At 38.9% G+C, this 15255-nt stretch overlaps 1 protein-coding gene across 1 annotated transcript; it reads right to left on the reverse strand.

Annotated features, from left to right (window-relative positions):
• Nucleotides 1-319: 319 nt before the first annotated feature.
• LOC115213224 lies at nt 320-1039 on the reverse strand. Its single transcript, XM_029782158.1, has one exon. The coding sequence runs from the start codon at nt 1037-1039 to the stop codon at nt 320-322; it is 720 nt and encodes a 239-aa protein (XP_029638018.1).
• Between the last annotated feature and the right edge of the window lie 14216 nt (nt 1040-15255).

Raw genomic sequence — 15255 nt, forward strand, 5'->3', positions numbered from 1 at the left:
CTTGCATAATAACTACCTTAGGATTTTGTGAATCTTAAGTTTGCAGATCTTGATAACGACATTTTTGGTCTTTCCTTGTGGGGCATAAATAAACGAATGATTCGGATTGCCGACTCTCGAGCATCCCACATAAAGTTGGCTATGGGAGAAAACTGGTTCCACAAAGTTCAGACCTACCACATCCAAGGATTGCCTCTGGGCCTTGTTAATGCTCATTGCAAAGCTCTGTTTCAACGGAAATTGCAGGCGCTTGTACTGGAAAGGCATATCCGAGAGAATAATTGGAATTCTAGGAATGAAAACAGGCTCACCGCTTGCTTTACCAGTCAAAATTGTTGTCTCCATGACTGTTAGCATCATCTTCTTTATTATAAGTCGTGTGCCATTGCAAAGCTCTGGTGAATCGAGATTTCGAAGCAGCATAACTGGTTCCCCATTCTTGAGGTGAGAGGCCGGGTGGTGTTAGACAATTCAAGAATTCAACTGGATAATTCACAGCCTCATCGATGTTGAGTACAGTGTCAATAGAATTGTAGATGTGATGCTCACCTGGCAACTGTTCCAGAAGTTTGACGCTCAAATCATCAACCGCCACATTCTTTGGAACTAAAATGGCGCGGGTTTTCAGCCAGTTGTAATCTGTAAACTGATTCCCCAGGTAAGGAAACACCTTATTCATTAGTACCTTTAAATCAGATACCATATGTCCAAAAGGCAAGTTTACCCGGCCATCCTTCTCGCCAACCGAAGTGCCATTACCGACGTCCAACAGTTGCTTTGAAAAGGTTCTATTTGCATCATCACCATTGAGCTGCAGTCTCATGTTAGTTGTGAGTCTCAGCTTTTGCACACTGCTCCATAGGTAAGACGACTTTATGCTGGCATTTATCTCATCACTTCTTATCCCCTTTAAAACGACGGGAAAGGTTTGTCTAAAGTCTCCTGCAAGCAAGACTGTGGCTCTTCCCATAAGCCTGGCGTTGTGTCTCAGATCGTGAAGTGCCGTGTCAAGAGCTTCAAAGGAAACCTTATGGCTCATTGTCGCCTCATCCCAGATGATCGACCTGCATTCACTCAGAAGTTTGCCTTTTATAGAACCACGACTGATGTTGCAGTTTGCCTTCTCTTTCTTAGACAAAGGGAGTTTGAAACAGTGCGGCCACCACTTAGCAGAGTTGCAGTTATTCCACTTGATGCTACTGCTATGGTAATGTGTTTCATTTGGCGCAGTTTAGCCAGAAGAAGGATGATGACAAATGTCTTGCCAGTTCCACCAGGAGCATCCAGAAAGAAAAGACTTCCTCTTTCACTTTCTATGCTCGAAATAATGGTCTTATAAACACCAAGTTGGTCCTCCATCAGTTTGTGTTCGTTATCAGCTATGTACTCCGTCATTTCCTCGATGTCATAGCTGCTTTCTTGCAGGTACTTAATTGCGAGATTGTTTGCTCCGGTTGAGGCAGACCAAATGTGGCAATGCCTTGACTTCCCATAGCTTGCACTCGGGTGTCCAGGTCAAGTAATGTCTCATTCTAAATGGCGTTATTGAACATGGCAATTTCCGCTGAGGTTTGCCTTTGAATCCTTTGTAGGATGTCCACTGCCATGCTGGTTTTATAGGTTGCCCAAAGTTTGAGAGGTTTACCCAAGCCACATGTCATCAACATGATAGAAAATAGCTTGTACAGTTGACTTGGTGCTCTACTGACTGCTGCCTTCTCCAATGTCTGGCCCCAGTGAGCATCGTCCTCCAGTAGTCCATGTTTGGCGCAGGCTTCTCTGTAGGTCGTGCAGACTTCCCCACTGTGTCTTCGAAGGTCTGACAGTGTGCAGCAGTAGACGCAGAAAGAAGCACACCTTATGATTAGGATGTACAGTGTACACCCATCCGATGGCTCCACTTCTGAAGACAGCATATTCTTCCCAGCCCTCAACGCGTGCTCCTTGCTTGTATCTGTTCCATCTATTGTGTGCCCAGATATAGTACACAGGAACTTCAACATACAATAGTGTTCAGGCAAATAGATCACATTGGCATAATTTGAAGAAAGCTGTCAAAGTGGTTTCTGGTAGATTCACTGCTACGTTTCGAGCATTGTCTTCTGTGAAATATACACGCTCCCCATTTTCAAAATGAACAGATAGATTCACCACTGTTGGATGCCGCTCGTGGATTTCGAAGCCCTCCTTAGAGGAAATATACCTGCCCAACTTATATTGCTAAATTTCATCTGCCTACCTGCCCTCCTGTTCAAGTCCCAAAACCGCCATATCTGAGCTCGTATTGATGTATTTACATACAGATTTAATACTTTTTATAGAGTTGCATGACTCGACATTAACATGGGCCTGCAATGTTTTAGACAGCAATGGGTTGTAGGGCACGATCCACTTGTTGTCAATTTCCATTCCTTGACCATTAACTTTGAGCTTGGAAACGTTTAGGATGATCAAAGGAAAATGAATGGGTTATTTCCTTTGGCTGTTAAAGGAAAATATATTGATTACATATGTGGACCCCTTCTGGGGGCCCTAGCCATCCAATTATATATTTTTATTAAACTTCAATGAACCTAGTAACAAACTGGATGTTACATTAATATGTTTGCAAAATTTCACGAAAATTCGTTAACGAGTGTAGACGACAACTTGACAAAAACAGACATCCAAACAGACAACTTGCGTTTATATATGTATATAGATAATAATATCCAAATATTTATTTGGGTAATACAATTCTACACTCAATATGTACTATAGTGTCGTCAAAACATTATGGGCGACGAGATAGTCAAACTCACGACATAACAGTTGATAAAAAGCATTTTACTGTTTTTGTTTTTGTTATGAATTATTAATGTTAATTTAACTTTGGTGTAATGTCTTTTGCTTTCTGTTTGATTTACCTCGTGGAGAGCAAATAGGTATGTCTGTAACATAGAACAATAATAATTTCTTCAGCATGTCGTATATATATATATATATATATATATGTGTGTGTGTGTGTGTGTGTGTGTGTGTGTGTGTGTGTGTGTGTGTGTGTGTGTGTGTGTGTGTGTGTGTGTGTTTGTGTGTCTGTGTTTGTCACCTTAGCATTGCTTGACAACCGATGCTGGTGTATTTACGTCCCCGTCACTTAGCGGTTCGGCAAAAAGAGACCGATAGAATAATTACTGGGCTTACAAAGAATAAGTCCCCGGGTCGATTTGCTCGACTAAAGGCGGTGCTCCAGCATGGCCGCAGTCAAATGACTGAAACAAGTAAAAGAGTAAAAGAGTAAAGAGTATGTTAGCTTGTGTCGTTGCTTGCTTTATACTTGAGTGTTCGTTAATATTATTTATCATGGTTTCTATTATTTCTATGAACAGACTTTCTACGTTTAAGAGGCGTTGCCTAAGTTGTTGATTTCTAATCTAAAATATTTCTGATGATGACCTTATTTCGTATATCTCAGGTGTGTCTAACTTGATAATGTTGCCCAACTTTTTAGTAGCCATGTCACTCAGAGTCTTTAGTTGAAATATAGGCCAGAGAGTGTCATTGCGTGTAAGTATTTTTATTGTTCTGAAGAGATAAACTGCATTCACTTCTCTTTCAATGTGTGGAGAGAAAATATGAAGTATGTATGAAACAGATTCATGCAAATTTAGGATCTAGTCTGTTTCAGTCCCCTTTAATTTTGCTCAGATTGTCTCAGATTTGGTGTATCGATGCAGTTCTGAATGGTGATTACGCTCAACCAATTACCTTATCTCGTAAATTAAAGAATCTGATGTCATTTGGAATTAAAGTTTGGAAAATTTGTGTAAGTTTAGCCAATCAACAGACAGCGTGGCATTAACAGTAGTAACCATGACAACTGCAAGTTGTGTTGGTTCTTCATATTACAAGATTCACTTCACCCGCACGTTTTGTTTGTGTATATCACTGTTTATTTTTATTATTATTTTTCTGAAAAATTTTATAGTTATCAATTAGAATATAGATGGTCATGGTCACATTATAGATCGTGATTCGTGTAGTGTGACCATCTAAACGTCTCATATCAGAAGTCTGAGATAATACATATAATGTGCCAGTTGGAAAAGAGAAGAGACACAACCGAGTAGAAGGCTTATGAAAGATTTATTGATATATTTACATGCATCTGTGTGGGTTGTATGTTTGCTGTTGACCATGATGAGGTAGCTCACGAACAGCGCTATTTTAGAACTTGTGCAGTGCTGCTGGTGCTGTGTACGTAGAGATGTTGACGATGTTGGTGAGAGACATGATGGTGGCGACGAAGGTGGAGGTCGCTGCAATGCTGTTGGACGGGTGTTGTCTGGCGTCGACGCTGGAACTGGCAGTGTCGTGTGGTCGGTGACTAGACTTTAGAAGGTATGGAACCAAAAGACTTCGAGACAAGGAGAAGTTGAGCTTTATAAGTCACAGTAAGCTCAAATTGGGGTTTAGAACAGACTGTCTCACATGATTTATTTGGAAGCTGCGATTGGTTAGGTTGCATATTGGCGTGACAGAGTAAGAGACAAATTGCGCGAATTTTTCGAGCCCGAAAGGATGAAAGGCAAAGTCGACCTCGGCAGAATTTTAACTCAGAACATAAAGGCAAACGAAATACCACTAACGTTTCTGATAGCTCGTGCCTTTTTTCATATATATTTTACTCATGTAGGGACTTTGCTTAGTCCTGCTTGAGATTTGAAACCAAATCCACTCGCTTGTTCTTTGTCAAAGTGACCAGGAAATCCTCTCCACACCAGATGATTGATGAGGAAGCACTTGATTCCCAAGGACCTGTGCTGGCCAAAGAAAGGTTAATCCTTTGCTTAGGGTTTGACCTACATTACTGACCATAGTCTTTATAACAGAGAACACTTCCTATCTCTTCCACTTTTTTGTGTCAGCAGACTAAGGAGCAACACACTCTTCTGCGCCAGCCATGACCAAGAGCAACGCTTTTCTTTGGTCTTAGCTTGGCGTACGAACAGAAGCTTTCAGCTGCAAGAAAGACGATGCCACCTTTATCCTTTCTTTCTTTCTAGTCAGCACCGTGCATTCTTTACTCTTTCATCAACTACTAACCAGCGAGCCAACCTTGTTGTCACTGTCTCTAGAATCGCCGTTGTCTCTTTAACTACCTGTCGGGCAAACGAATAAATATATGTAAATAATATTTCTTCCTTCTTGGTGTTGCTTCTTCAATGTTCGCTGGTTACTCCGACGCAAGAACCTTCATCTACATGCTACATTCAGTAGTGGGCTACATCATATCGACCTAATATCACATCTTTCATCCAACCCACTACAATTGGTGATCCTGAACTGAAAGATCAACAGCCTTCGTCTAACAGCCGTTGCCACGTATGCTTCCTGACATTCTTGTACATGATTGCCTCTACTTCACCAACTTCATTGCATTTGGAAAACGAAGACAATTTTTTGTTCTGCAGTAACCCAAACTCAAGAACTACAGCCGTCACATCATGCTCGTCACATCGAAGACAAGAATAACAACTTCCACTATATGCAGTTTCCATTCCGACTATCACATAACATGAAGGAGAAGAACTCACTGACACAATGGAAACCCACCATGCACTTTTGATCTGCCACAGAATGCACTCCACTACGTTGCACAGCCACAAAATAAACATCTACAATAAAAAAAACGCAACGTTTCGACAGCCATCCAACCCAAAACTACCTGGATGAAAATATGGGAGTCCGCACACGCAACTTTTCAAACGCAGTCATGCATTTAACCTGCATGCCATGCTCTTCTGCATCAGTCATGACCAAGAGCAACACTTTCCTTCGCCCTTCGCTCGTCATACAAAGAGAAGCTTTCGGCCACAAAAAAGACGATGCCATCTTTATCCTTTCTTCCTTTCTAGTCAGCACCACGCATTCTTTACTCTTTCACTCTCTACTGACAGACAACCTTTTTCTACACTATCAACTACTAACCAGCGAGCCAACCTTGTCACTATCACTAGAATTGCCAGTGTCTCTTTAACTACCTGTCAAATAAATATATGTAAATAACATTTCTTCCTTCTTGGTGTTATTTCTTCAATGTTCATTGGATACTCCGATACGAGAACCTTCAAGCGTTACATCTACATGCGACATTCGGTAGTAGGCTACATCATATCGATGTGATATGGCACATCATCACTTCAGACCACTACACATATATTTTGTGAAGTTTTTCTGTTTTTACCTTGCTTGGAATGGCTGCATGCACATTCAAGCCATTTAATTGTAACCACTTTGAAGAAGATTTTGAAAACAGAGGTGGATGCAGTAAATAATTTGTAAGAAAAGGGTATTATCCCTAAAAAAATGAGGTGCAGTAAATCTAGGCACAACATAAGTAAGAAAGTGGTTGTGGGAATTTAAACTGGCAGTGCACTCGCAATGGTTGCAGCAAATGTTTGTCAGTAAGGACAAGGACATGGTTGGAAGGTAGTGCTCTTCCTCTTATGACTATATTGTTATTTAATGTGTCTTTCGCTTTTAAAATGTTAGTGTGAGGGAGATTTGGCTGTTCATCATCATCATCGTTTAATGTCCGCTTTCCATGCTAGCATGGGTTGGACGGTTCAACTGGGGTCTGGGAAGCCAGGAGGCTGCACCAGGCCCAGTCTGATCTGGCAATGTTTCTACGGCTGGATGCCCTTCCTAATGCCAACCACTCCTTGAGTGTAGTGGGTGCTTTTTATGTGCCACCAGCACAGGTGCCAGACGAGGCTGGCAACGGCCATGATCGGATGGTGCTTTTTACGTGCCACCGGCACTGGTATCACAGCTACAATTTCCATTGATGTTGATCGATTTTGATTTTGATTTTGATTTTCACTTGCCTCAACAGGTCTTCACAAGTAGAGTTTTGTGTCCCAAGAAGGAAAAGGTATGCATAAGCGGACTGAGGCTGTTATTTCTAGCAAATTGAACAACCACACAGATTACCTCATTGGCTCATTTGCTGATGTGTATAAGTAAACAAAAACTAAAGGAAATGGATCTTTGTCTGTTTTTAGGATGATTATTCTAGTTGTATGATCAACTGAACTGGTTACACATTCAACTGGTATTTATTTCATTGACCCTGAAAGGATGAAAGGCAAAGTCAATCTAGGTGGAAATTGAACTCAGAATGTAAAGCATTTTGTCCAGTGTGCTAATGATTCTGTCAGTTTGTAGTCTCATGCTTACACATTATATTAACATATAACAGGCTGAATACACCACAGCACACATGTACCCACAACATGATCCATAAGTACAACCCAGTGTAACATGGTTAGGCCTTTTAATTACAGGCCCAGGATCTAGTTATAGTGTAATTTGGCTGAGTATTCCATAGATATATGTAGCTTTAATGTAACCCTAGGACAGAATCAGCGTGGTACGTGATAAACATAGTCAGAGTCTCAACTGCATGTTTCTCAACTATTTAGAAAAATACACCATTCACTGAAAATTTGTGGAAAATCACAAAAAATTTAACTAAATATCAGATAAATAATTCTATTGACAGCGAGCTGTTGGTCGCAGATTTCAGTATTCCCCCTTATTGGTAACATATTTGATATGAGACTAGGTTGGCTCTTTAAATTAGTTGTACTTCATTTGGCAGGGTTCTACACAATTTCTATTTAGACAACTTTACCCCCAATGCTTTGACCACCTGACAGATTAACTATTAAGTCACTCCCAGATGTGCTTTTATCCTCTCTGTGCCATTTCAACTGCTACTATATGGCTTCTGCTCTTTGCAGCTAGCTGAGCTCACCTCACCTCCTCTTAAACATACTCATCCCACTTGCCTCTTCTCTTCTCATCATCCCTCTTATGTCCACCCCACCTCATCCCAACCCACCTACATGGCCTCACATTTATCTCTATGCTCAGTCCTTTCTCCCCACAAATGGCTTCCAGCAGGAAATCTCTCCTTCCTCATATCTTCCCACAGATGTTAGTTTACAAAGGTTTACAAGAAACATCATTGTCATTAATCATTAATCTCACTTATCTAGATGGTCCGTGAAGGGCATGGGCACTGTCCCTTCTTTCAGACCAAACACGGATAGAAGATAAAACAAAAAAAAAAAAGATCAGTCCAAAACTAGGCTAAAAAATACTTGCTCAAGATGTGATGGAGTTGGATCGAACTCAACACTATGAAGTGAACTTGTTAATCACCTGTCCGTGTGCCCCTCTCCCATCCCTGCCAAAGATGGAGAGATAAAACTGCTCATGTGGTGGGCAAGTAATGTATTTGATAGGTTTGGCTGAATGAATCAGAATAGTTATTTCCTAAATGATATGGAAGGAAAAAAGGGAACAGAATTTAAGGGTGGGATGTGAAAGAGAATTTTGAGAAAATTTTCCATTGTATCAAACAAAAGAAGATTAAAAACAAAATGAAGGAAACCTGCCTACTTCACTTTTCCTTTTCTGTGAGGTATGGAACTTTGAAGGACCGTTGTTCCAAAAATTCTGCCCAGAATGGATGGAGTACCAGACTAAATGCTTTGTTCTATTTAGTTATGCTCCTCTGCATTCTGAGTTGAAATCCCACAAAAGTCAGTTTTACCTTTAATTCAACAGGTATCAATAAAATATATTACACTAGCTTGTCAATAACAACACATTTCTCCATTCTTTTTGATTATCTTTATTCTTCTATTGTAAAAGGGGATTATCATATACACCTTTCTTCCCTTTGTTTTTGTATGAGTGCATTACAGATGCATCTTTGAACAGTTGGGGAACAGATCCAGTTTCTCAGATCAAACAGATCAATTTGCACAGCTTAACTTACAAGTTGTCTGCTACCATGCTTGTACACCTCTATGGGAATATCATCTTGTCCAGGAGCTTTACCATGGGAAAGTTTTTTGAAACCAGCTCTTTCTCTATTGACAAGAAAAGTTGAAATAAAACTGAACAATGACATGTATGTATGTATGTAAGCATGCATGCATACATACATACATACATACATACATACATACATACATACATACATACATACATACATACATACATACATACATACATAAATGCTAACAGCAAATTGGTCCACAGAGCTGTTGATAAGAATTGAATTTACCACATCAGTCACTAACAAAATTAGGCTGTCAACAGGAATATTTCAATGTGACATAGTATCTCTAAAACTTTTCCTCCTAGTAGCAAAGACCTTCTCAGTTTTGTTAAGGAGACAGAAAGGTTATATGATAAAATCTACACAGCGGTGGATTAACCATTAGGCAAAATAAGCACCTGCTTAGGGTACCAAAGAAAGTGGGGCACCACAGAAATAAGCAATGGTGTATTGCACAAAAAAAATTACTTTAAACTTGCTAAAAATAATATTCAGAGTGTCTAATTTCTACTTAGTATAGTAGTAACTGTGTTGCATAAGATTAATTTTGAGGATCTAATCAAAGACTTTGGTAAGTAAAAAAAAAAATTGGAGAAGATTTGTGAAATATAAATAAAGTAAAAGTACAAAAATTCACAAGATCCAAGTTTTCCCTCATAACTGTATGTATATATGTGTGTGTGTGTATATATATATATCGGAGTGATATCGAGATTAAACAGGCGAAATTACTAAGATGATCCGGTTCCCAACTGAAGATTAGAGGCTTCGAGTGACCCGTCGGTTTTTTGTGCCGTCTCCTTGTGTGTTTTTGCGTTCTTGTCCCACTTGGTAATTTATATTTTATATTAAATTCTATACATATATATATATATATATATATATATGTATTTGTGTGTGTGTGTGTGTATATATATGTGTGTGTGTATATAAGTTATTACATATGTGTGTGTGTATATATATGTGTGTGTGTGTGTGTGTGTGCTGGAGTAGGTACATAAATGTGAAACAAGGTGGAAAAAATAGTATTCGAATACCAGAGGTAGAGTAATAAGCTTTATTGAGTAACAGTTTTTGTGATATTTTTACTGCTTTTCAATAAAATATATATGTATATATATAATCACTCTCTCTCTCTCTTTCTCTCTCTCTCTCTTTATATATATATATATATATATATATATATAGACAGATAGATAGATAGATAGATAGATAGATAGATAGATAGATAGATAGATAGAGAAAGAGAGAGAGAGAGAGAGAGAGAGAGAGAGTAATAACGAGTGAATGAGAAAAACGACGGAAGGGTTTAAAAATGCGTAAAAATAATTGAAGATAAATGAAACAAAATTGAAGCCAAAACATTAAAAATTATTGAAAGTGGGTAGAAATAAACACTACGTAGTGTAGTAGTACTACGCTAGGGTATCTGTAGAAAGTTGAATGTGATTTCGGAATATAACGAGGAAAAATTCAGATCTTGGGAATTTTCTGAAAGTCCTTTCCCCACCTCAAGATTTTCCCCACAAATTACTTTATAATTGTAATGTATGCTGTTTGAAAGGTATTTTTATATAAAATTTCATTGAGAAAAAACCCCATTTTCCTAAAAGTTACAAGTAAAAAATCGGATCTTGTGAATTTTCCGAGGTCTTTTCCCAACCCCCTTGGGGAAGATTTTCCCCACAAATTTCTTTATAATCGTAATATATGCCATTTGAAAGGTATTTCTATAAAATTTCATTAAAAAAAACCTCATTTTCCTAAAAGTTATGTGGGTGTAGCGAGCGAGCGACCGTACGTAAAGGAGATGGTGACAGAAATGTCTCCTTTTAAACGCCGCACGGTCGTCCCACAAAGAAGAAGCTAAATATAGGGCATAAAAGAATGAGTGACAATGAATAAGGAAGAAGACACAACCGTTCTACTGTTTGAGAGAAGAAGTTTTATTTACAGAATGTGTACATAATGATAAGAGCGTGTGTGATTGCTAGCAGAGTGTTAGTCTGAGTGCGTGCGACAAGTGTGTCTGTATCTGTGTATCCGTTGTAAGTACGTGCGACATATGGTGTGTGTATGTGGGTGCTTAAAGAAGAACAATAAAGAGCAAATAGAGAACAAATAGAAAATGTTCAGACTAGATGGCGTTAATTACCAGTTCGAAAGATACACAATAGTAGTTAGTTCTGTATCAATGAAGTTGGTGACAAAGAGGAGAGCGGTTACTACGTGTGTATAAGTTGTGGCTTCAATCCATTGCCAGGTTGCTTTGGTATAGAAAGTTCTCACAGGTAGACAGGAGCTGTTAACCTTGGTGAATTCACAACAGCGTAAAGTTGAACCTGAGCAAGCTGCTGTGTACGTATTGTTGAAGCCGACGGTGGAGAAAGGCGACGTTGAGGTGATGGCGACGGTGGAGAACAGTCCTGAGATGCTGCATGTTGGTGCCGTCACAGAAACATTGGCTGAAGTCGCTGGAACTGGTTGAGTCGCGGGAACTAGCTGGTCTGGTTGTGGTCAATGGTCGAAGACCAAAGACAAGATATAATGAATTGCTGAGGCCTTTTAAAGCAAAAGGTAGGCTCCAGTGAAAATTAAAAAAACTGTGTCATGGGACCTTACCCGAAGGCCGTGATTGGTTGGCTTACACACTGGTGCGAAAGAAGACTGCACCAAAACCAACCAATCAGGGCAGTGGACACAACCGGTCCCAAGCAGCCGAAGAATGGCTGCTATCTGCCACGACATCATTTCTATGATCTCTCTCAAACAGTGAGGATATCACCGAGCTACACTACAAGGGAAAAACACGGATCATGTGAAATTTCCGAGGTCCTCTCCCAAGCCTCCCGTTGCTTTGCGCGCATTTTTTTTCATATTCGTTTCCTCCAAATTTTTTAAAACCCGTTGCACTATTTTTTTCTGATTTTTGTTTCCGGGTCAAGTTGTAAACATTAAAGACATTGGTTAACTACATTATTTAAATAACTTACTGTTAGTTTTGTTTCATTTTGAAAAATAAAAATTTATTTTATGGTTTAATATTGTTTATATTTTGAATTACATATATCTGGGAACATCAAAATCTTTATGGGTTTTAATATGGCTCTGGATCTACAGATATGCGAAAGCGTAACGTCACACATTACCTTTTTGTTGATGTACTCGAGAAGTATTTACATCAAGATACAAAATAGGACAATATTTGATCGTCAAATGAGAACACGTTATCGACCAGAAAAGGATTATGGATATCAATGGCATTATCACCATTATCACTTTAATGTTAGAAATACTTTAGAATTGATGAGAATATTGCATACGTTGGTTAATACTGTGAGTAACGCAAAAGTGACAGAGTAATACTTATGGACACTTCTGAAGATATGGTAGTCAGAGCTATTTGCGTTCAATGAAATCGAATCCCACAGACTTAAACTTTTAGAATGTCTAATGGGTAACTCATTTATATTAACGTAGAATTGTATTATCCCTTCCTGGTTTGTAAGAACTGATCAATAATATCAATACAAGTATTTACAATCGGTTCTTCAAAATAAGAAAAAAAATTATAAAGCCCCCCCCCCCTCTCCCTCTTCCCTACCATCAATAAATATAGAAAGCTGTTTTGCAGATACAATATTAAATTAGGTTACTGTTGCACGACTAACGTGTTATACGCTCCCAACAAAAATGAGGCCATATTCTCACTCAGAAATATCAATGCAGAAGTCATAAACGATAAACAGACACGGGAAAAGGAACATTCGATATAATAATTTACAGAAGTACGTATTCTTTTAGTCGTATCGAAAAGAGAAATTACCTCAATTAAAAGAAAATCCTAACTACAAATATGAATTTGAAAATTATAGAAAGATCGAAACGTTACAAAAACAGAAGCAACAAATGTGCTCTTTGCACAGCTGAAAATTGTCGGAAACTGCATAAACATGACTTCATCTGAACATCATATCAGAAATTTTTGGGAAGAACAAACAATTTGAAATCATCTAATAACTGAGGCGTGACATCTTCCCCTGACTAATAAAACACTAGCCGGAGCATATATGTTGACATAGGAGCCCATTACGTTCCATGATTAAATAAGTGAGTGGACTTGGTATTGTTCACCTAGCACACCCAGAAACCCTCCCTTACAACATTGATTTTCAAAGACAACAGTGAAATTCAACACGGACACTAGTCTTATTAACTTAGATGTCATCCAGTTTATCTGATATGCGGATTAACATAGAATGGTTTCTCTCTCTCTCTCTCCTTCCCCCTCTCTCTTTCTCTCTCTTCTTCCCCCCTCTCTCCCTCTCTTTCTTTCTCTCTCTCTCTCTCTCTCTCTCTCTCTCGTTATCTATGTATCAAGCTTGCTAGCACTGTGTGCGTGTGCGAGTGCACGTCTATATATGTATTTATTTACGAATATATACACGTATACATACATTCATCCGGTAAAAGCTTTTGAAGTGTGTGGAACAACCTCTTAGTCACTATTGTTTTCATGTGTACTCTGACTGAGTAGTAGCATCTGTCAGGGTCCCAGCTATGGGGTAACTAGCATAAGTGATGGCAAGTCATTTGAGCGCGGAGACACAGAAATATCCTTGTGTCAGGGCATACCCTTGTGTCAAGGCTCTCGGTAAAACCACCTGGTTGTCCCAGCGACATCTTAGGAGAGATAGACACACTGATGTAAAACCTACAGGTTCACGATATTACTAGTCAGCTGTGCTTTGGCATTTAGAAAACTGATACTGTTGTATAAGAATTTATCACTATAATCTAATGACGTACAAATGTCTCTTTATGATGATCTCATTTGTCATTTCCTCCACTGAAAGTTCTAGAGCGGTGGAAGAGTGGCAACATATGCTGACCTCACCAGTTAGAAGTGCACAGTAAATTACAATTTTCATATATCATCTATGTTTCAAATCCGCTACACCATCCGCTACACCTTGAACACATCTCCAAAGAAGTTGTATGACTCTACCGCAACATATCATTAGATGAAAGGTTGAGTGCTTCCTAGCAGAAAAACAATGCATGGGTACGTTAATAGAAAGCTTCAGGATTACAGCAACATTGATAATTAAAGCAGTCTATCAAGGACTAACAAGATCACTAACTTTCACTTTGAAAGGTATGCATTAACAATCCAGGAACACGAAATTCCAACCAAGTTTCTGATGAACAAAAGGGAATGTGATAACTGATGAAAACTCTGTGAAGTTAATGCCAAAACTATTACCCGCATTATAAGCAGTTGACCGAAAATGTCATCGTGATATCTACCGATGAGACATGATGTCAAGACACCGTACAGTGAGATCCGTCGGAAGGATAATCGTGAGGTCAAAGCAGTAGGAACCCACAGTGTGGTAAAGGCCATAACCATTCATAATATGAAAATGCATTGGTGGAATGTTCCTACGAAAACCTCCATAAAATGCAAACAGAACAAACTAGACACAGTGATTTGGTATAAAGAAGAGAAACTATGTATACGCTGAACTATGGAGAAATTGACAACTACTATACTCGGATTACAAGCTCAGATTTCTACCCACGATCATTGGGATAAAAGACTACACTAATCTTAACAAATTAGAGTTCACAAAAGTAGAAAGCTAATTAGAAGACTACAGATACAATCCATTGTGAGTATTGTCATTGTGGTAGTCGTGGTAGGTGCTGATGAGTGAAAATGTATTTCTTGGGCTGTGTGTAGAAGTAATTAGCAACACTCACGAACAGTTAACAGAAGCTTTATTTCTTGTACATAGTGTTTTTTGTGTTGGTTTTTGACAAAAACTAAGAGCAACAATTACACGCAAAAGGACACATACTACTAGGATGTACGATAATTTAACTGGTACAGTAATTGTGGCTAGCTCACCACAAGTGGTAAACGCGCTATATTCATGACCACAAAATCTGCACCTTCTCTCTGCCAACGGCTGGTGATGAAATGAGAATGGAAACGTCAAACGGAGGTCCCGACAGTCTGGGGTTATCATTATAAACCACCTTTATATAGGGCTCAATGAGAAAGATTTAGAAAGTTGAACCACGCTATGGCTTGATGCTGATTGGTCGGTTAATCGGCCGATCATGTGAAACTTCCGTAGCTTGGTCGTGAAGCCTACCCATTGATTCAGTTTTGAATGCGCTTTACCATCTCCGAAAGTTTAGCATTTAAGTAGATATGCACGTCAAGACATGCAACTATGTGCATGAGAATACATACATAAAATAAAACATACAAATCTGCACATACATTGACTGCAAATAGTGAACCAATACTTATTGATGTTGTTTAAAGTTCCAATGGAAGAGCC

This window comes from Octopus sinensis, linkage group LG6 (genome assembly GCF_006345805.1).
Source record: "Octopus sinensis linkage group LG6, ASM634580v1, whole genome shotgun sequence".
Classification (NCBI taxonomy): Eukaryota; Metazoa; Mollusca; class Cephalopoda; order Octopoda; family Octopodidae; genus Octopus; species Octopus sinensis.

What these genes read in the sequence shown, in the direction of transcription:
- LOC115213224 (XM_029782158.1), bottom strand. Translation starts at nt 1,039, where the DNA reads ATGAGCCATAAGGTTTCCTTTGAAGCTCTTGACACGGCACTTCACGAT.